The sequence below is a fragment of the Arvicola amphibius genome, chromosome 2, assembly GCF_903992535.2.
Source record: "Arvicola amphibius chromosome 2, mArvAmp1.2, whole genome shotgun sequence".
Taxonomy (NCBI): Eukaryota; Metazoa; Chordata; class Mammalia; order Rodentia; family Cricetidae; genus Arvicola; species Arvicola amphibius.
In genome coordinates, this window is record NC_052048.2 from 39,748,168 (window position 1) to 39,771,190 (window position 23,023).

The window sequence follows — 23,023 nt, forward strand, 5'->3', positions numbered from 1 at the left end:
TTAACCACGGAGTCATCTCCCCAGTCCCCTAAAACTTCAGTTTTAAAGTCGGTAGGTTTGTGGCATATTTTAGCCTTAGTACTTGAGAGGCAGAGAAAGGCAGATTTCTGTGAGTTTGAGCCCAGTCTGGTCTACATGGAAAGTTCCAGGCAAACCAAAACTACACTGTGAGACCCTAACAAAAAGGAAAGAAAGAAAAAAAGAAAAGTAACACCAATAGGTATAAGAGAGTCAGGAATATATATAGCATGATCAATCATATCCATAGATGCATGGATCCATCTTGGCTTTGCAAATCAAACATCATATTTTACAGAGATATCTGCAGAACCAAGGAAACCCCTTCTGAGAGGACTTAGTTTCTATTTAAAGATATTTCCCTGGTAGAATGCTTGCCCTCCTCCCTCCCCACACCTCCCATTTCCAAACACAGACACACGGGGATGAACACACTTACATACACACACAGAGACACACACAGAGACACACACACACACACACACACACACACAACTTTCTAAGTTCTATCCAAGAAAGACTGTTTGCTTGCTTAAGATTGAAGTAGTTCTTCAAACTGGCTGTAAATTGTTCCTTTAAGTCCTAAATCCAGCAGCCACTTGGGGATAAGACAGCAGACACAGGTCGCATGCAGTCTATCCTTAAGGATACATGGTTGAGACTTCAGAGGTACAGCTCTGCCACCTGCCACACGATCCATAAACTACTAATATCCAATCCAGCAGCAGCAGCAGCAGCAGCAGCAGCAGCAGCAGCAGCAGCAGCAGCAGCAGCAGCAGCAAGGATTAGTTTGGTTTCCTTGTGTACAAGTGTTATGTCCTGACACACACTACAACCCTGATATCCCTTCATCTAAAAAGAATGAAGAGTGTATTCTGGTATGATTGTGTTGGAGGTAGACTTAAAAAATCTGCAGCCTGCTGGCATGGTTAAGTTTCTAAATCATCAGTAAACATTAAGGTTATCTTCACGATAATGAAAGCCTTTAATTACAAAGAAAGTTCAAACTTAAAACCCAGACACAGTGGCAGACCTTAAGAATGGTAACATTGCCAGTTTGTGCATCCTCAATGCTACAAAGATGCTGGGTTGTCCTGTCTTAGCACCACGGACATGAAGCTAGATCACTCTTTGTTGAGTAGGGATGCCCTAGGTGCTACTGGGTATTTCCCAGTATCTCTGTTCCTACCCCTTAGATACCATGAGTGCTCCCAAGATGTAACATCCAGAAGGGTCTCCAGACACTGTCACAGTTCTGTATGGCACAGAATCACTGCTGGCTGAGAGTCAATGATCCATCAACACATCTCTCAGTGTCTTTAGAGTCTCCATGGTGTTTATTACAACATTAACTTCACTGGAGGAGTGTGTATCATGTTTGTGTGTGTATGTGTGACAGAGAGAGAAAGAGAATGAGAGAGATACCTTTATTTATGGACAAAATGCAAATCTGCATATAATATACACATAGACATACAATCACTTTGTTAGAACATCAGCAAAAATTATCTAGAACTATAGTCAAGAAAAACTAGCCTGCAAAGGCAGAGGCCATGAAGGGAGGTTAGGAGGAAAACAATCTATTTCTTAAACATGAAATCATTTTGTGCCTAAGCCTTATGGGAACATGGCACGGAAACATACAGCAGAGTTAGGGAATTGGCTCAGTGTGGTGGAGCATTTCTTGCACAAGCACGAGACTCTAACATGAACACCCAGCACCCACACAAAAGCCGGACATTGCCAAGGACACTTGCAACTCTAGTTCTGGGCTGGGGGAAGACAGAGTTCACTAGAGCTTCTGAACCAGCTGCCAGCACAGCTCCTGGTCCAGTGAGCGATCCTATCTCAGAGGAGCAAGGAAGAGAGTGATGGAATATAACACCTTATACCCTCCTCTGACTTCCACAGGCATGGGTGTGCACACTCACATGCACATATACCACACACAGAACACACATACATATGCTCCACATACATGTACTGCAAATGTAACACCAATCTCAGAAATATAAGTTTCACTGAACTGTGTACACAGAAGAGATTTCTTGGTATCTTTTCTATTTCTTATTTGTAAGTTGACACCTGAAAATTACACATGTTTACAAGTATCTCTAGTATCTAGTATCTCTCTCAAGGATCCTGTGATACATGTTCTTCCCAAACTCGCCAACCATCCGTGTCCTTTTTAGGAGCAAATTTAACAGTGGACTGACTATTCTCTGCCTTTTAATTGTAAAGGTGTATATCACTTAAAACTCATGAGTGAAGCACATGAACGTCAGGGAGGAACCCAACATTTATTTCCTAGCCATCCCTACCTGGTTCTTCCTGTAGTCTTGCTGTGAGTGTCTTAGGACCCTGTAGCAGAGTCGGCAAATATGTCGGAAAGGAGCATGGCGCTGGTCCCCCAGCTCCTCCAGCCGTAGCATCGGGCCATCCCCACAGTCTGTGAAGGGGGCCTGCAACAACTTGAAGATCTGTTTGTAAAAAGAAAGAGCAGTCTGCCATCACAGTGTGCTTTAAACTCTAACTCTCCCTCTGGGAAGGGACACACCTATAGGAGTAGCAGGATTACTCGGAAAGATTTTCTCTACTCAAACTCATCAAAAGACTTGAAACCTATATCAATCAGTCCATCAGCTGGGCTCGGGTTCTACACATTCAGCACACCTAGACCTCATCGGTCCTCACACACACGGTGGAGCATTATTTAGCAGACTGTGGGGAGGAGATTTTAGGTTGAAATTATATACCTTTATGACTTCTGCCAGGGAGAAAATAAAAAACAGATTAGCATTGATCCGGGCACTAAAACTGAAGTTGCGAGGACTTGCTAAGCCAGATTTCACAAACATCCACAGTCTAATTTTGACCTCAGTTGTCTGTGCATGCCCACGCAGGCACAGGCTGACCTCAAATAGAGCTGGCATGCAATCCCTAGAAGGAGATTCAGTGAGTTTCATAACAGTTTGGAAACTATCTGCTTGGTTTCATGAGACCATCCAACCCTTTTCCTGTAAGACAGTGTGACCTTGGCCACACCAAGCACAAGTCTGCACGGACAGGATGCAATTAGCCAACCTGCTTGTGGATTAGGCTATAAAAACAGCCATCATCTCGTAAAACTTTGAGTGCTTTCTGAAGACCATTGGATTTGGTGCCTCCTGGATAACAATCCTAGTAAGACCAAAATGAATGTAATTCTCTGCTATCAACTAGATTGATTTGATTTCAGGGAACACTGACTAATAGTGCAGCTCATGGCCAAAGGAAACTAGTTCTCTAACTTGGGAAAAGTGCAGCATCTACAGTACTTAAGTATTGTGAGGATTAAAACGGACAGCAATTGTAAACCTCAGAAACACAGTGTCCTATGCAACTGACCAACACTGTTTTAACCCCTCACGCGATGGCTACTGTGGGAATGAACAAAGACAATAAGCTAGAATTCTAGTCTGGGATTCAACACATGAAACATCTGGATGTAATTTGTTGTTGGACTTCAAACTCTGCTGAAATATGAATTTTGTCTCTCACAGCCCAACAGCAAGGAGGATTTCCACACGCCAAATTCTCACGGAGAGGTATGGGGCTTTGTAACTAGTCTCTTCATTTTGGTCGCCAGCAGGTTTCAAGGAAACACTAAGCAATTCTCCCGCAGCTTTGGAGAATGCACTGCATGTATTCAGCGTGCGCCCTCTACCTGGATATGCCATGCTCCTCCCTTGAATCGGTCTGTTTATTTAATACTGTCAATACTCAAAATTTTAAAGGACCCTAGAAGCTCATGGTTAAGGCCTGGTCCCTGATGCGGCTGTGTTAATAGGTGAGTCCTTTGGGAGGTGACCGAGTCACGATGGCTCTGATCTGATTGGTTGGATTCACAGCTGAATGGGTTGCATAGAAGAGGCCTGGTCAGAGAAACAAGTTCTCTGCTTCCTCATGCAGAGGAGAGCAGCTTTGCCCCAGCACAGGCTCCCTACCATCATGCACTGCACCAGAGGCCAAGAGCGACAGGGTCAGTGACCATGGACCAAACCTACAACTGGGAATCACAGCAGACCTTTTCTCTGTAAGATTATTGCCAGGTATGTTGTCACAGTGATAGAAAGGTGACTCATACATACCAAATGCCATCTAGATACTTCTGTAAACTAGCACTCCATGTTTATGGAAACATTTAGAGGTGATCACTACAGCTGTCCAGAAGAGTTAATATAGGCCTGCTGGGTTTGTCAAATATCACAAATTCCCTAAACACACTATACTGTTTTTGAATGGCATAGAAGTATTACCTGAATGCTTCTTAGGGTGCCTAATAGGTGAACACCCACATGGCTCATGCTCAGCAAGGATGGTACCTCTCAGCTGGACTGGGGTACTGAGCCATGAGAAGACATGGAGAACCTAACATAGCTGAAAAGCCTGCGAGCTACTTAATTCCAGCTACATGGCAGACTGAATGAGGAAAACACGAACACAATTAAAAGAGGAGTGGTTGCCAAGGGTAGCGGAAGAACAATGGATGGATAGGTGGAGCAGAAAATTTAGGGGACAATGAAAATATTCTGTGGATTTTTAGGGCAATGATACTGTGATAGTACACACATACCAAAACAAAAAAAAAAAATCATGTACAACACCAAGAGTGGACCATAAACTATTTATCAATCTATGTTCATATGATACAAGCTCCATTCTGCTTCAGAATATTGACACTGTGGCAGGGGATACAGGAAGACACTGTCTTGCCACTTAAATTTTGCTATAGACTGAAAACTAAGAAAGGACTACTTTTTAACAAACAATAATCCATACTACCTCTTCCGGATAAGAGTCATCCATGTCTCTTCGCATGAACACAGATTCCACAGGCTTCTCACAGGCTAACCCCGAAGGTCACCAAGGCACACTGACCTGTTTGAGGATATTCTGTTCCCTCATCAGCTTCTGCCGCTCTCTGTTGGGCTTGGAGAAGACTACTTCCAGCACATCTTGGCCCGAGTTCGTTCCGCCCGTGACAAAGTAAACCAAGTCTTCCAGCAGCTTTGTGACAGACCTTAGGAGAGCAGAGCTTGCTAAAGGCAGTGTTCAAACTTCTACAGGCTAAAAGCTTTGCCTGTAGGTTCAAGTTTTAGGAACAAGGTAAAGGGAAGAGGACTCATGCTTCCTAGCACCCTCGAAACCACAGCTGAAGCCAATTGAGCTACCATACCTAACATGACTCTGAAGCAAAACCAAGCACAGGCAAGTACAAAAGCACTGTTTCTGGACATCATACAGCGCAGCTGCCCAGAAAGCTCAGGCCTGCCTCTCTCACACACAGTTCTTCTCAGGCCTGCCTCTCTCTCACACAGTTCTTCTCAGGCCTGCCTCTCTCTCACTCACACAGTTCTTCAGAGTCCTTGTTCCCCAAGGGTTTTTGTAAGTCACAGAGGAGGACTGCTGTGTCGGAACCTGTGGGAAGCACTCACCTTCTTTCGTTCTGGGTGATGGTGCCCTTTTCCAGCTTCCCAGCAATGGAGCCCAGCACCTTGCTGGCATCATTGGCAAAGTCCAGGTCCCGAACCTCAGCAGGAGAAACAGGAACAATGGCAAAGGCTTCCTTGTCCTCCTTCAGAGGAGAGGTACCAATCTGAAAGTCAAGGGAGTTGTCATATGGTAATCTTGATTGGGAAAGTAAGACGCTAATCAAATGCTTTGTTTACAGGATATTGGGCAATCCAAAGAACTTGGAGTTCTCTTGGCATTAGTATCAAGTAGACACAAGAAACTTCTAGAAGGATGTTCTCCAATTAGGAAAGTAGTTTTGTGGGGACTGGTGAGGTAGTAATGGGGGAGGGCTATTATTATATTTTTAAACAATTTTGCTACATCTGCATTGCGTATATTCATTGCGCATGGTACTACTGTGTTAAAAAGAGCTATTTCCATGTGAATATACACTGCGTGGAAAGAAAGGAAAAGGGCAGAAGGAAATATGAGGGTAAATACATGCAATAGGAACAACTTATAATTAAGTAACATTCTATTAATAGAAAAAGTAAATATATAAAATGGCAATTACTGACTCTAAAGAACACAGACACTGTACCATTCTTTCAGTTTTTCTGCAAACCTAAACACACTTATAAGGGAAAAAATTCTCAAAAGAAAAATCCCGCAAGTATTCATGCCATAGAAGCTTGGTGGCTGGCGGAGAAGAGGGGCAATGGTAAACGGGTGGGGAAATCTCTTTTAGATGCACAGAGAATGGATACTCATCACATACACTGAGAGAAAAAATACGCAGGATGCGGGGGGAATCAACCAAATATCAATGTATCTCAAGACACAAGCAGGCATTCCCATAGCCAAAGCCATGGCAGACATGAAATGATTGCTCAACAGCAAGGGAATAAAAGAAAAGGCCTGTTTATTTTCAAATCCCTGAGCTGGCGTGACCCAGGTATTTGATCTCTTGGAATAAATTTTTTCATCACATCAAGTTTGGTCATGACTGTACTCTTAACCAAAGCTAAAAAGAAACAAAGCAACAGGGAAATTCTCCAAAGTTCCCTATCTCCCCATCTGCCGTCAAAGGAGCCCTTTTATCAGAGCATGAGGCCACGGTCTGGACTTACCTTCAGCATCACAGGTTTTTCTTCCTCCTTGTCGATGGGAATGTTTGTGCTGTGAACCCAGGTATTTGTGCACAGGTGTCGGAGACGGACATAGGAGTTTCTAAAGGGAAGCAATGAAAAACTTCAGACAGAAGAACATAGGAGGTCATGATAATGTGGTTACCATGCACCACGCTAAAGGAAAAACAGTAGCCTGGAAAAACAGAAGAACAAAACAGACTTTAAAAGTTACTGATCCACACACACAATGAATTCAAACAAATCTGTAAGAAACATGAATAATGAAAATTGGACAGACACAGGCAACACTTTAATGCTAACATATAAATTTCAGATAAACACTTAACTTAGTACATCATTAATACAGAAGAAAGTACTATTTTTTTTTTCCTATCATATTCCTAAGATCCTAAGGCTGGGGAAAGCTAGTATGTAGAAAAAAGGAATTCTCCTAAGCTTTTAGGGTAGGTGTTTTGCTTTAGTGACAGGCCTGCTCAAGGGCCTGACATTCTAGATACGAGCTATACCTCTGAGCTGCACTCCCGGCCCCTGAGCACTTCTGGCTAGAACGGACTAGTCACAGCTCTAGAACAGAGTCTGGTCATTGAGACAACATGATAAATGAAATACAAACACAGGAACATAAATGACTGCTTTTATTTACAAACTCCAACTTCAGATTTTTTCAGAAGAAAAACACCACAGGTGCAGTGCATGTTACAAAGATGCTGAGTCAAGTGTTAGTTGTAAGACAAAACTGTGCCATCTAATGTGCATAAGGACCTAGTCCATTACAGTATATGGAATGTCAGTTTCTTAAAATGGTAACAGGTGATAATTGCTTACTTGAAAACACATCCACAACACAGAGTTCCACTAAGATCATTCAAAATAGCTCACAGTTCCACGTATGACAAATCACATGCTACAGTTGTACCCAGAAACCTGTCTGGAACCTACATGAACCCAGGATCTTAAGTGCAGCTGATTTCCTCTGAATAGTTGAATCATATATAGTGGCTACTAGCTTATTTTTCTCCACATGATTTATTTTATGGTTATTTCTTTATATGATGAACATGCATCATGTTTAAGACATTTTTCAACACAGCTGCACTTCTGAAATAGTAGAAAACAATAGAAGGCACTTCACCCTTCAAGAACTGCCATTCCTTTAGTGAGACAAGAGGAGAGGACACCAGCAAGCAGCAATGACAGGAAACGGGCGCTAAAAAGCACAATCAGGAGACAGGTGAGGAGGACTCAAGACACAAAAGCATTCTGTTACAGGAAACCGTGATGACTTTGGACTGGAACTTTAGACAATGGCAGACTGGGGAAGACCAGGTAAAGTGGAAATCATTCAAAGGAAGAGTCATTTAGGACCAAGGCATACCAAATTCATGGAAGATCACAAGCGCAGACATGCACCTTCAGTAGACCTGGGCTTCTTTTGCTGAAACTGTCATGAACATTTCGAGGCCAGAAGAGGGAAACCCTAGTGCTATTTACTGTGACTAACATGAATCAGACAATATGGACAAGATATTATTTGGGGTATTCTCATTTTTTCCCTTTTGAGTGAGTTTGGTTCATTTTCTGTATTTTCAGAGTACAACCAAAGATCAGAACATAGTTTTAGTTGTATAATTATAATCTATAGAGTCCTATAACAAATAATCTTAATCCTTAACTCAAAAGCCATGTTTTTGAGATAAGTACACAAGAGTTGTACAAATAGATGTCCTTACAATACTCTTTAAATTATCTAACTTATGCATACTGCAACTTTATTATTTGATTCAATATATCCAAGATTGGTCATTATCCCTTTTATTTGACACTGAAAATTCTTTGTCCACTGACTATTAAAAAATGCAATTGCTGATACTACTTGTGCATATCTCTAACTTTATATATTGCAATCTGTAATAAGAAAAATACAGCACAATTTTAAAATGACTTAATGTGTTAGCACACACAGTCATGGATGGCATCTTAATACTTTTCTTTTTGGTTGTCATGTGTTCTTCCAACTGCCCTCCTGCACTTCAGAGGTTTTATATGCAGAGAAAGAAATGTGTTACTCCTAAGGTCACTTAGATTCCACATGATCAATGGATAAGAGGCCCTATTTTCCTCTGGCTCTAAGGTTGGCAGCTAAGGACGAGAATGAAGAAAAAAATATTAAGGCAACGATCCAGCAAGATCATAAATGAACACACTGGCAGACCATGCCAGAGCTATTATCTCCCGAGGCTGAATGTAAGTCCTTGCCTCTTGTTTCTAAGCTAAGTATCAGTGTGAGGACACCTGCTCACAAGGAAAGCTGGCCTACAAGAACCAGTAATGAATGCACAAAACACAGAGAAGGGGTCTCAACCAGCCAACACCACTTAGCCAGCCGATTAGAAATTTAAACTTGCCTTCCCCCTGGGATTATGGGGATTTCTAAGTCACTGGGGAACACAAGCTGATGAGTTCTTGGTTCCCTCTTTGCCAAGAAATGCAATAAAGAAGATTCTTATAGACAGTGTGATATCTTAAATTACATCTTTCAGTAGTTCTTCATTAGCCTAACAATCCCTGAGCACAGACTTTCAATGATAAAACCTAAGAAAAATTCACTAATCGTCAGAATGTGGAAGATGGAGAATTATTTAAGCTATAATGTTCCTGAGTTATGCACACCAACACCTATTTACATGGAGAAAGGAAGTTTTTAAAATGCAGTATTTCCTACCTCAAAATATGTTTAAAACAATTTCAAAATGTATCAAAAATCTAAGTATAAACAATGAAAATAAAATCTTAGAAGAAAATATCACTATAAAATCTTGTGGTCATGCCTTTTTAGGTAAGAATCCAAAATAGAATTAAACTGAAAAATAACTTGAACCTGTTCAGGACATCATTAAAGACCGGAAAAATAAAATGTAAGAAGACATTTGATTTTCATGGATCAGATGTTTGTATCTGGAAACACAACTCAATAGTAAGAGGATGTATAACTAAGAAAAATGACAAGGAGTATGAGAAGATAAACTGCTGAAAAGAGGATCAACATTACTGACCATTAGAGAAATGTAAATGCAATCCGCAATGATATCTCACTTCACACTAATTAGGATGAGTAAAAAAAAAAATGGTGACAAATATTGGTGAGAACTGGAACCCTCACGTGCTTGTTGATGGGAACAGAAGTGCTGTATCTACTTTGAGAGACAACCTGTCAGCTTGTCAAGGGTTAAACTCAAGATTACCCTACAATCAGCAACTCTGCTTCTAGATATGGACTCAAGAGAAATATGGGACCACAAAAATGTGTATGCAAACATTCACGAAGATATCCCTCATGTGCAGGCCAGAGTACAAATAACTGAATAGTCACCAGGTAATAAAGGCGGCCTACAATATATAGTAAATGTGTCAAACATAAAATAATTAGACCTTAATGGGGTGGATGTGGCAAAGGGGACTCTTAAACATTGTTGGTTGGAGAGTAAGCTAGTGCATTCATGTTGGAAATCAATCTGGAGGTTTCTCAAAAGACAAGAAATAGAACTAGCATATGATTAAGCTATACTATTCCTGAGCATATAGCTTTATAGCCTCCTAGAGCAGTGGTCCTCAACCTGTGGGTCATGACCCCCTCAGGGGTCACATATCACATTACAATCCATACAGTAGAAAAATTAAAGTCATGAAGTAGCAATGAAATAATTTTATGGGTGGGGTTATCACAACATGAGGAACTGAATTAAATAAAACTTTGCACATTAGGAAGGCTGAGAATCACTGTACTAGAGAGACACCTGCACATCCATGTTCACAGCTGCTCTACTAGAAAGCAGAACTCAACCTGCATGTCCATCAACAGATGAGCAGATAAGAAAAATGTGTTATATGTACATAAGGGAATATTAATCATCTGCAAAGAGAAATGATACCTGTAGGTAAAAGGATGGAACTGTAAAAGTTATACTAAGTGTGGTAACCCAGACCCAGAAAGACAAATGCCTCATGTTCTTCTTTCCCATAGGCAGATCCTGGCTTTAGATCTTTTGTTTTGCCTGTTTAATGTGGAGGTGGAAGGCAGGAAAGAAGAAAGAGGCCTTTTTGTAGGAGGAAAAGAATGTTAAGAGAGAGGTAGACTCAGGTGACATGGAACTATGAGGTGAAAGACTACAGGGGAGGAAACGCTTAAGTGGAGATAAGGTGGAGTAGGGGGCACATCAACAGATTCCAAGGACTGGGGAGAAGCTAACTCCAAGAAAGAGAACATGAAAGCTTACCTCAACACAAGCCAACTTAAAGACAAAAACATGTACAGATAGCAGGACACTGTGAAATGAAAGAATGGGGAATTTGAGAATTAAAAGACTGAATGCTAACAGGAGGGGGAAGGAGGAGAGAGAGAGAGAGAGAAAAAGAGAGAGGGGGGGGGAGGTAGTGGGTGGGATATAATCGAAACTCAAAATCTACAGAAGGGCCTTATGGAAACCTGTCAGCTAGTGAGCTCATTTTAAAATCCAAATAAAAAAATAGTTTGAACAGAATTATCTTGTATGAGAGGACTATGTTGCTTCCAGAAGACTTGGGCTAACCACTTTCTAACTGGATTTGAGGTCTGCTCCACAGGCAGAAATTTCATGCCTTGTACCCAGGTCAAAAGTTTATGAATGGCTAGGAATGCCATAGGCCCTGAAGCAAAATTTGCTATTGTTTCTTTGCTAAATGGTCATATGATCAACACGTCTTCTAAATATTCATGCTTATACCTATAGACCTCCAGTAGATTAAAGCTTCCCTCAACTTTGATCATAAAAGCTTCTTTTTGTGGTAGACAGAAGTCCATGGAAGAAGGTGTAACCAGTCAGAATGCTGAGAATAAGAGACAACGTTCACCCCTAAATGGGATATCTGTGATTAATCTCACCACTACCAGGGCTCAGGGAACATCATGGCAGAGGAAACAGAAAAAAATCTAAGACCTGGAGACTAGGAAGGAGGCTGGGAAATGCAGATTTCTAGACATGACATGCACATTACATATATGAACTCATGGCACCCGTGGTAACATACACAAGATTAATTTTAAAGGTAACAAAAGTAGCAGGTTTTAGACCTAGAAGAAAGCTGTGCACATCCTGTGGGGTGTTCCAGACAGACATCTCTATCCTCCCTCAGATTCTCAAGGGATGAACAAGCCAACAGAGCTTAATAACTAGGAAATCTGATTGAACAGCAAAGGGAGGCCGTCTCATCTTGTAAGGTTTTGTTCTCTATGGGCAATGCCTTCCACTTCTTCCTCTTAGAAGGACAGGAATAGCAACGAGCACAAGTCAAGGATTCTGAATTGTGATAGTCATTACACGGGGGGTGATGTTATAGCCTCCAGCCCACCTCAGGCTGAGCAGGAAAGTGGCAAGGCAGACCTAATGAAATACAAAGGCGAACTGAATGAGGGCCTCGTAGAAATCCAGTGAACACCATGGAGACACCTGCCACCCAGCACAGAGCTGAAGAGTGAGATGTAATGTCCAGACATTCTGCCTCAGCCATTTACCAATATGGGTTCTACCACAGGACTCTGACATGGTACTTTGCTTAAACTTGCTGAGTCCCAGTGGCTTTCTATAAAAGGGTGAATAATACCTACCTATATAGGACTTCAAATATGATAAGACTATAAATTATGTAAGATGAGTATGGTATCTACTTAGCACTGTGCTTCATACATACAGCTACTTAGTTGGAAATCAATGGATGGTATAGTCATGAATAATACTGTTGTCGAATTTAGTAAGAACAGATTTGACAAGGTGTGTCGGTGTACAATTTTAATCCCAGTACTTTGGAAGCAGAGACAGGAAGATCTAGGTGAGTTCCAGGCCAGCCAAGGAAACATAGTGCGACCGTGCCTCAGAATAAATAAGTAAATGACAGACAGACAGATGGACGGATGGATGACTATAGACAGACAGATAAATGGCTTTGGGGGGTCAGTGAGATGGATCAATGCATAAAGCACTTAGAGCACAAGAACGTAACTCTGAGAAGGCTGGAGCCATACCTCAGTGATGAAGAACTCCAGCAGGGTTTGGTTCCCAGTACCCACATGGTGGCTCACAACTGTCTGTAAATTCTATGGGCACCAGGTATGCACATGGTACATAGACATACATGCAGGCAAAAAATTCACACACATAAAATTAAAATAAATAACTCTAAAACTTTTTAAAATAAAAAGGATGGCCTCTGAGTTTGACCCCTGCTCCCTGAAGGAAGACTGTCCTGATCAGCACCCTCACACAGTGCGTGTACACCCACACACACATCATACACAACACTGAAAGTTGTTTAAAGTTTGGCTCTTCCATTCACAATGCAATATGAAAACACATTCTTAGGCAGCAAAAGTAATAGTTACGTTCAGTAAAATAAAAAAAAAAACCATGAGTCTAACTTTTCAATATTTTAAATAAACTTACTATGCACACAGTGATTTTCAATTTTTAAAAGTTTTTTTTTTCAATTATTTATCCAGTTTACTAAGAGATCATCCAACTTTTGGGAAGGAGAAAAAGGCATTAAAATACAGAACTGCCAGAGATATGTATTAATAGCCTAAATAGCACTTTTAAATTGTGTGTGTATGAGTGTGAGTGCAGTATGTACAGTGTGTGTAGTGTGTACAGTGTGTGTGCCTGCATGAGTATATAAGTCAAAGAACAAACTTGGGTGTCAACTCTCACCTTCCATACCTTGCTGAGATAGTCTCTGCTCTCCACAGATAGACTAGATTACTGATACACCAGGCTACCAGCTCTTAAGCTTCCAGGTACTCTCCTGTCTCAACCTCCCATTCTGTCAGAAGAGCATTGGGATTACAGATGCATACAGCTTTACTTCAGATCTAGGGACTTGAGCTCAGGTCATTTAGCTTGGATGCCAAGCATGTTATCTGCTGTGCCATCTCTCCAACCCCAATACAGGACTTGTAAATAAAGAAGTATCATGTCTATGTGTATGTGCACTTGCATGAGTTTACATGCATCATGCATGCAGTGCCCACAGAGGCTAGAAGAGAGTATCAGATCCTGTAGAACTGGAGTTACAGACAGTTGTGAGCCAACATGTATGTGCTGGGAACCAAACCTGGGTCCTTGGTGCTCTTGACCCATAAGTCATCTCTCTAAGCCTCATAAATAAAGTGCTTTTTACCCAACCACCAAGAACTTACTATTGATGAGGTGCATATATACATTGATATACACACACACACACACACACACACACACACACACATATATATCAATGTTATGTTGGGGTCAGTCCAAATGCTTCACCAACTCCTTCAAATGTGCTTCAAGAAAAGGCCACGATGCTTTGTATTTCAAGAAACACATCCAGACCATCAAGACTAGCCCTGATTCTTGTAGGATAAGGAATTTTAAAATCATACCTTGGGACAAGGCTGTCACCTCCACGAAGAGTTGTGGGGTCTAGCTCAAAGATGGAGGAGATGTCATTGCCTTCAGGCACGGAGACCAGAGAGTATACCATTTTCTCTTGGGCATTTCTCAACCTACTCCTAGATGCATCCTGATCTGGGTCCACCTGAAAAGAAAAGGGATCAAGTGAGGGGCTCTGTAGGTGGAAGCCTCACTTACCACTATCATGCCACAGTCCACAGGAAGAGAGGAGGAGCAACAGTGAGTGTCAGCAGCTGGCAGGAGAAGGACCACAGGTTCAGAGTAGACCTACAAGGTGGCCATCAGCCATGTGACCCCAAACTATTTATTCTCAACTTCTCTGTGTCATCATACAAAATGTCCCAACCCTGTGAAGGGACAACAGCAGATGAATGGCTATGGAAAGAGCAGTGGCAACAAAAATCTTCACTCCATATAGCCACACCCATGAGCAACAGCTGGGGAGCCAAGCACTTGAGGAAGCTTGGCCCGTGAAACTGGTTATTTGTGGTGGTGTTAATTTATAGCAATGGTTGTCTTCCAAAAATATGACACAAGTATTTCCTAGGAGAAGAAATAAAATAAACCCGGATCTAAGTGTCCCTGAGTTTGCCAAGCCACTCTAGTCCTGAAGAACACACTGGTCTTTGATCAAGAATACTGATGACAAAGCAAAGGGCCTCTCATGCTACCGTGGGATTTGGTTGAAATGAAAGAAAATCCTTCCCAGTAAAGCTTGATAAACAATGATGACTGGGCAACTCTAAGACACATTCTCATCTCCAAAGCAAAGTCCACGTGCCAGAGAATGTTCGCAAGTGGGCTTAGCCTGCATGCCTGCTCAAATGGGCTCTGCTTCTCTTTCAGTTAGGAAACCACATGGGCAATTCTTTTCAATGCCAGACCACATGCCCTGCGCCTGCTGGGAAAACACGGATTCCTCATCTCTGGCTTGCTTCTGTCTGAAACGTCACTTCTTACCCAAATGCAGAGGAAGACAGTACCAGGAATACACAGCAATCAAGACCAGGAGGTCAACTCAAAGCAAACAGACAGAATGTGAGAAAACTCAGCTCCACAAGGCTGATATCTAACTATAGTTTCCACAAACAAATAAATAAGTAAGTGAAAGTTCTTTTACTCTTATATAGATCTATAATCTCAGATAACAGAGCTACTGGAGAGATTGGGGGTTGGTGGAGGTTTTGGTGGTGCTTGATCCTCAGCATTCAAGACTAGCCTAGACAACATTGCAAGATCCTGCCTCAAAAAACAAACCAAAAATAAAAACTCTATTAAGAAATTCTCTTAATACCATATATATATATATATATATATATATATATATATATATATACACACACACACACACACACACACACACAAATCTGAGAGCTTTTATTTTCTCTACCCTAAGGTAACATCTGCATCAGGAATACTCTGTGCGTTTGGTTGGGGAGAATACTTGGAAACTGTTCCCTCCTAACGCTTATCACCTAAAGTGTTCTATACACACTCTCAACACAGAATCTGAACCAGCTATAACTAAGGGCTTGGTTACAGGCGGTGACAGCTCAGAGACCCCAGCAGGTCTAGAGGAAACTGTGGCTTCAGTAAGCTTTCTCTATCTAGTAAGGAACCCAGCCACACAGTCTGGTGTACAGTCGGCATATGCCACCTAGTGGGAAGAAAGGCACACATGTGATGAGCAGCAGAGAAGAAGCCTCAGGTTGGTCTTCTAACTCTCTCTGGGACCAGGCAAGTGACCACCAATTTTAGGAGCAGCACACAGCTAGTTAGATCTAACACTTCATTGATGCCAACTTCTAGGAAAACCAAGAGCAGGTGAGAGGACATTTTTACCAAGGTTTATATGACTCTAGACTTCCCATTCTCACTCCCAAGCTAAAGTGGCAATGCAGAAAGCAGGGCTCTCTCAGAGCTATCACCTGCCTACAGAAACCAATGTTGTGCTTCCAGCCTCTTGGGTGCAAGTGAAACCCTCTCTACACACTCAGCCTTCATATGCAGACCCAAGTCCCAGCAACCGTGGGGCCATCAGAGCAATGCCATCTTGATCTACATCCACCCTGCTGGTATTTCACTGGGGGAAATGAGAAACTCAGAAAGACCCTGAGATACATCATGTTAGGGCCACCCACCGAGGCCTTTCCTTAACTCTTGTGAAGTCAAGACGAACTGCTGGATATGAACACACTAAAGTCCCAACTGATCTCATGCAACCAGAAAATGTTGCTTGTCCAGAGGAGGAAAGTGAGGCCCAGGAAAAGAAAGCCACTTGTTCACAGTCACAGAGCTTGTCAGTGATCAGTCTGGTATTTCAATGAAGCTCTGTCTATCTTCCCTCCTGCCTGGACTTGTGATCACTGCACTTTATCTCACACTGAGAATTACTGTTTTCTTTCATACAAAGAACCCAAAGGGGCAGTGCCATCCCCCAGAGCAACAGTGGCTCATTAGGACATCTACCCTCAAATGAGCCATGGCTTGATATTCATGCCAAGGGTCAGCCTTCCTCAGTGATACCTTGGCTGGGAGCACTGAGATCACACATGGCAGTTTCCTCTCTAAAATAATGTCCAAGGATAAAAAATGTCTAACAAGAAAATAAAGCCAGGCCAAGGGTTCAGACTAGCAAGGAACTGGATTAGGTCTGTTTTCCAAGATGGATTAGCATTGGAGGATGAGCTTTCCAAATGCCCGTGGAAGTAAAAGTGACAGAAAGGCAATGGGAAAATTAAGACGAGGCACAGGCACCCTATGGGGCACAGTGAGAGAAGCAGATAGCCTTAAGTCGATGTAGCCACAGTCAGAAATCCTCAGCCACGACGGCTCAGATTCTTTCAAAGCCAACCTTGTACCCAAGCATAACTAGAAGGTTAACCAGGATTCACACATCTTCATTTTGAGTTATCGTCACCTCACTTCCCTCTTTGATGTGCCATTTCAAATTTTACTAGAAAAACAAGTACCTTCAAGACCATCTATCAGACCAACCACTGAGAACAGCACATACCAACAGACAGTGACTGTCTGGTGTTCTGTTTGTTTGAACTCAGCATAATCAAGCACTCTACAAAGAACAATTTTGTGGAAGTCTTTATGCCCATGAAACATGACCACTGCCTTCTTGAGCCCCTAGATGGGTACGCTCATACCCCAAGCATACACAGCCAAATCCATTTTGTACAGAAATTCCAAATCACGTCAGAACCTAAAACCCATTTCTGAACTTGTAAAAAGCAAGATTAGAGGTTAGGTACCTGACTGGCTCATCTGAGGCCGTGTGTACCAAGCCTTATGTGTGAACTCTGAAGTCGAAAGAATACTATTCACTATCCCTTCAAAATCTAGATTAGTCACAGGTCAAGGTCCACAGCATTAAGACAATTGTTTGTAAGAGGCCAACTTTGACAAAATCCACCACCATCTCCCACCCAGAAATATTCCAAGAGATGCTATGTACTTTTCCAGCTTAGAGGTGACTGAACATATAGGAAAAGCATCAGAACCAGCAGGGCCTGGACCAACCAGGCCATAGAAAGACATGACTTCCTTTAAGAGAAGCATAGAACAAAATCTTGTTGAAGATAGCCTTAGCCTTCCCCTTCCCCGACACTCAAAGGCCACTTGACAATTTCTTAAACAGACTCCAGAGGATTTGGCCTCAGCCTACCGGACAAAGACACGAAGGCGCTTGCCTATACTTACTGAGGGCTGAAACTCCAGGCATTCTTCCTCAAAGTCAGGGTCTACCTGATGAAAAAGAATCATTAGGAAATTAAAACATCCATTGCTTTCTCCAGGACCAGGACCCATCTGCAGGAGACGTCGATGCCTGCAGCCATCCTTGAACAGCTAAGAACGTTGTCCCTTCCCTTCATTCACAGAACCAGCATGCCACAGAGACGACACAAGTCACACAGATACAAAACACAGAGAATAATCCACTGGTCACTAATAGACAGTTCAGCTCTGAGTATGGACAGGGAAACACAACAGATTCGCTAGGAGAGCAACAGTACAGGCCTAAGATAAAGATGATGTCAACACACAGTCACTGATGACCCTGCTTACTTTTAGATAAAAGAAAAAGAAGAAACAGGAGGCCTCTAGAAAGAGCTACATTTACCTGAAGACATAACAGAGAAGACAACCATCCTTAGTCTTTAACCAAATAATCAAAGTTTTAAAAGTTGCTTAGTAGGGTCTTTTCTTCCCACGACTCCATTTTAAAGGTCAGCTTAGACTTCTTCATGTTTGCTTCTTAAGCATTTCAAAATCATCAGTTTGTACAAACATCAGACACCCCAGGGAGCTTACAAATTTAGATTCCAAATTCCTAGGGCTAGTGGCAGAAGCAGTACTGACACCTAAACAAATCCTTGGAAATCCTGAGCGAGTGGTGCCAGATAAGAGTGGGGTCTTTTGACGTACTACTGGAATCTCTATGTCCATCTTCTGTATGTGCATACTAGATTGTATGTATCTTCCATCAGATCAGAGTAAAACTCAACATCCGTTACACAGCAGGATGCTCCTTAATTTAAAACAAAAATAAAACTGGAAATTCCTCCTACCCTTCAACACAGAGTCTTTCCTTTCCTCAAAGTGCTTTCACAAGTTAGATATGGTGGCTCACGCTTGGAAGTCCCAGTGCCTAGAGAATTCAAAGCCAGCCTGGGCTGCTAAGGGAGACCATGACTCAAAAAGATAATTTGAGAGCCTGGCACACTGTGGCACAAGACTTTAATCCCAACACTTGGGAGGCAGAGGTAAGTGGATTCACAGCCTGGCCTACATAGTCTCTAGGCTAGCTATATAGTAAGGCTTTGTCTAAAAAAAGAAAAGAAAAGGAAAGGAAAAAAGAAAAAGAAAAAAGTTAATTTGATTCCTGATATTCTTTCAAGATTGATGATGCCTATGTCTCCCCCTAAATCCCAAGTAATCAGATTTCTCTATGAAATTCTCTAGTTCTCCATGCACTTGAATGTTTCTGATTTTATAAACCATGTGTCCAGTACAGACAAGTATCAGACATGTGTTAAGAGTGGGTCTGGTAAGTACAAGCAAAAGTACAAGTACAAGCAAAAAAATATACAACAACAAAACAGAAAAATCACTCTACAAACCTATGTTTCTTTCTAAGTTCCTTTTTTCTCCCTACTTCATCAGGACGCCCCTGTCAAGTCCCACAGTATGCCAGCTATTTGTAACGTTCCCCTTCTACAGAAACGAGATAGAAGAAAACAGAAAGGCAGAAGGAAAAGCGTGGTGGCTGAGTACTCCCTTGAGTTTCCAGGTGTCCAGAAGCTATAGGAAGTGAGGAAAGATAATCACAATGACTTCACTTTCCAAGAGAAAACCATGTGCAGCTACTTACCTCTGCTGCCAAGTAATGCCCTGTTGCCAGGTGCTTGAACCGGAAGAGGCTGTTCCAGTATCCAGCTCCACCCCGACATGGGTCATGCTGGACCACCTGCAAGAGGAAAGTTAGTTAACAGGTGTGGAAGAGCTGTCAGCCCACACTGAGATGCCACTGAACGGGAGACATAACAAGTCACATTCACTAGTGTATTTTCAAGCTGGGGGAGATGAGGAGGGTGGGTTCAGCACCCTTCTATACAGCTGTGCCAAGCTTCAAGATTGAACATCTCAATTGGAGATGCAGAATCATTAAAATGATGCTTCTCCATAGAAGAGATTGTCTCCTAGTTAACATGCAATGATTAGAATAAGAACTGCAATGCTATTTAAATCTTCTGCCCCAATACTAACAAAATATAAGTCTGTTTTGCTGGTTGTATATATGGGTGTGCATGTGTGTGCATTCATCTTGTGTTTGCACATATAGAGGGCAGAGGCTGACTTCAGGAATCTTGTTCTATTGCTCTCCCTGAACCTAGAGCCTTCCACTTTTGCTAAATTGGCTGGCCAGCAAGCTCTTGGGAATCTCCCTGTCTGTGCTCCCTGTTTCAGGGTGTGTGCTACTACACTCAGCTTTTATGTGTAAGTGGGGATCCAAACCCATAGCAAGTGGTGGGCAATTTCCCTTACTCTGCAAATAAAAATTCTGAAACTCATCCATAAAACACACAAGTTGATAAAATGGAATTTCACAGATTGCTCCCATACATGTACTTGTATGCTGCAACATGTTTGCAGACTGAACTTTGAAATGTGAGAGTAAGAAGAGTCCAGGGCAATTAACCATGGAACTTTCAGCTTCTAGCCATGACAATGCATCTGACATATGTAACTATTGTGCCACAACATACAGATGACATCACCACAATGAAGGAGAAAATTGGGAAGATTATAAAACAAATGCACTTGTTAGACAGGATGTGGTGTATGCCTATGTCTCTCTGACCAGCAGCCTAATGAGGATATATATAAGCACAAGGCTCATGGCGTAACGGAGAAAATCAGAGCTGGGGAGGAAGAGCCCTAGAGGTATTAAGCAACACACAGAGAAAGCTCCAGAAATTTGCATAAGTTTTTGACTGCATATCAAACCACCAATACCTGAAAACCCCATAATATATCCCCCAAAATGATGAAGGCCGGCATAGGAGTATAGTTCTGTGGCACTTGCCTAGCATACACAGAGCCCAGGGTTCATTCCCCAGCAACACATCCACACATGTGTGCATACATGTACACATGAATGTGACTCACATACACACACCTGAAATTCAAATACTCCCAGAGTTTTCAAGGATCTAGGAATGGTTTTGGGAGGCAAACCTTGACAGAGAGATTCAGTGGACCATGTTGAGCATTTATCATTAATAATGGAGCCTCACAATATAGACTATTCTACCTTGACCTAGGAATGCATGAAAATGAACCTCCACAGGACCAGGACCAAACTGATTCACAGGAATGTAACTCTGACAAAACAAATCTCCTTTTTCCAAAAAAGAACAACAAATCCTATTACCCAATAAAGTTACAATACAGCTTCTATCAAGGAATTACAAACTCCTGTACTGTAATGCAATAAAAAGGTGACCCATTAACTCAGTCAGATGACATCAAATGATCCAGCTTATGTAAGGGTCAGTTGGTCAAAGCAGAAAGTGTATCTGGGAAATAGTGACCCTAATATCATTATTGGCAAATACCCATAGAGTCAAGAAACCAAGGAACTCTGACAGGATAAGCACACACATAGGAACACCATAGTTAGATTTATGAGATGCTCACCACAGGGAACAACGATTTCAAAACCATCGTACTCACATCACAAGCAATATAAACAAAAAAAAAATCCTACAGAACTACTTTTTGGGAACGAAAGTCCCACAGAAAAACCAGAACCATGATACACTGATGGGAACTGATAGTGTGCAGACACTTTAGGAGGCAGCCTGGGTGCTCTAGGTAGAATCCGACTTAAACCTATCACCTATAATTCTGTTCTCGAGACATGAAAATACTGCACACGGCAACTAGCACATAAGTGTTTATAGTTGCATTCTTCATGAAAGCCAAAAAGTAAAAATTACCCAAACATTGTCAAATGATACATACATACAAAGGTAAACCCATAGGTGGAATATTATTTGAGTGTAAGGAAATAAATACTCACACATGCTAATATGGATGAACTCCAAAGACAGGATTTGCTACATCTAAATGTGTGTAGCCCTTAAGTCCTACACTGACCTCTAACCTCCAAAGCTAGGCTCAGAGCCTTATGAAGGTAATCTACACCCTTACACAAAACTCCAGAGAACTCCCCAATTCGCTGTGCCACATAATGACATTTAGAAATCAATTTCCAGTATTGTTAGAGCAACCCCAAAGCAATTCCCCCATGTAAAGGGAGTCACACACAAAATATAGCTTCCAGGACTGTTCACAGAAGAAGCTGATTCCATCTCGGGGAAATGGAATGTAGTGGGGGTTGGAGGGGGAGAAGTGACTGCTAATAGGGACAGGTTTCCTTGGAGATGATAAAAAAATACTCTACAATGTATAGGGCATAGTCCCATAAATCTATTAAAAATTATTTAATTGCATATTTTTCCAATGTAAATATATAGTGTGTGATTGCATTCCAAAAAGCTGTTAATTAAAAGAAGGAAAAACATTTTTAAATGAAGGTAAAACAAAGGTATTTCCATACAAATGAGAAAATAGACAATTTGTCCATGGTAGAACTTCACTACAAGAAACAAGGTAAGTTCTTCTGAAGAAAGAAATCCTCGAAATAAACTTGAATCTCTGTGCAGGAACATAGAACTTAGGATGGTAACTATGCAAGCAATAGGAAATATTCTGTGTGGTCCTGTCGTCTTTGAAACATAAGCAACAGCTTCCCTGGGTGCCCAACATTTTTGGCTTCTCTGACCGACACCATGCAAGGGGTTCCAGGCCACAGCCTGCAGGTTACGAGGGCATACAACTGTTTATATGAAGATCTACGGGCCACTGGTTAGACACCCCTGAGAGCAAAGCAAATAATAAAATGAAGTGGTGTTTATGATCCATGTATCAACAACATAAATGACCAGAACAGCCCAAAGGACAGCAGGGAGGAAATGGAAGGAAACTATTACAACACGTGACTATTACAAACGTTAATTAAAGCTGGCTATGCCAATAAATACATAATGAGAATTCAAGAGCTCTTTTAAATTTTTTTTTGAAATTTTACTTTATGTGTATGAGTGTTTTACCTGATGGCATTTCTGTGCACCACGTGCATGCAATGCCGAGGCTGGGCCAGAAGAGGACATCAGACTCCCTAGGAATGGAGTTACAGATCACTGCTGGCTACCTTGCGGGTGTTGAAAATTGAACTTGGTACTTTAGAAGAGCAGCCAGTGCTCCTCTCTCCATCACCCCTAGATCTATTTTCTTAAAAAA

The 23,023-nt window shown here is 41.8% G+C and overlaps 1 protein-coding gene across 8 annotated transcripts in view; it reads right to left on the minus strand.

The window, feature by feature from the left end:
* Itpr1 (inositol 1,4,5-trisphosphate receptor type 1) overlaps positions 1-23,023 on the minus strand; it is a 338,451-nt gene that overhangs the window by 168,702 nt on the left and 146,726 nt on the right. For 5 of the 8 annotated variants that reach the window (XM_038318100.2, XM_038318098.2, XM_038318104.2 and 2 more), the window contains exons 11-17: positions 19,527-19,622; positions 17,855-17,899; positions 14,113-14,267; positions 6,645-6,744; positions 5,496-5,656; positions 4,939-5,080; positions 2,340-2,498 (exon numbers count right to left, since the gene is read on the minus strand). In XM_038318100.2, coding sequence (XP_038174028.1) covers positions 2,340-2,498; positions 4,939-5,080; positions 5,496-5,656; positions 6,645-6,744; positions 14,113-14,267; positions 17,855-17,899; positions 19,527-19,622 — 858 coding nt within the window. The remainder of the gene's footprint in view (positions 1-2,339; positions 2,499-4,938; positions 5,081-5,495; positions 5,657-6,644; positions 6,745-14,112; positions 14,268-17,854; positions 17,900-19,526; positions 19,623-23,023) is intronic. The other 3 variants (XM_038318103.2, XM_038318102.2, XM_038318101.2) reach the window with 1 other exon arrangement.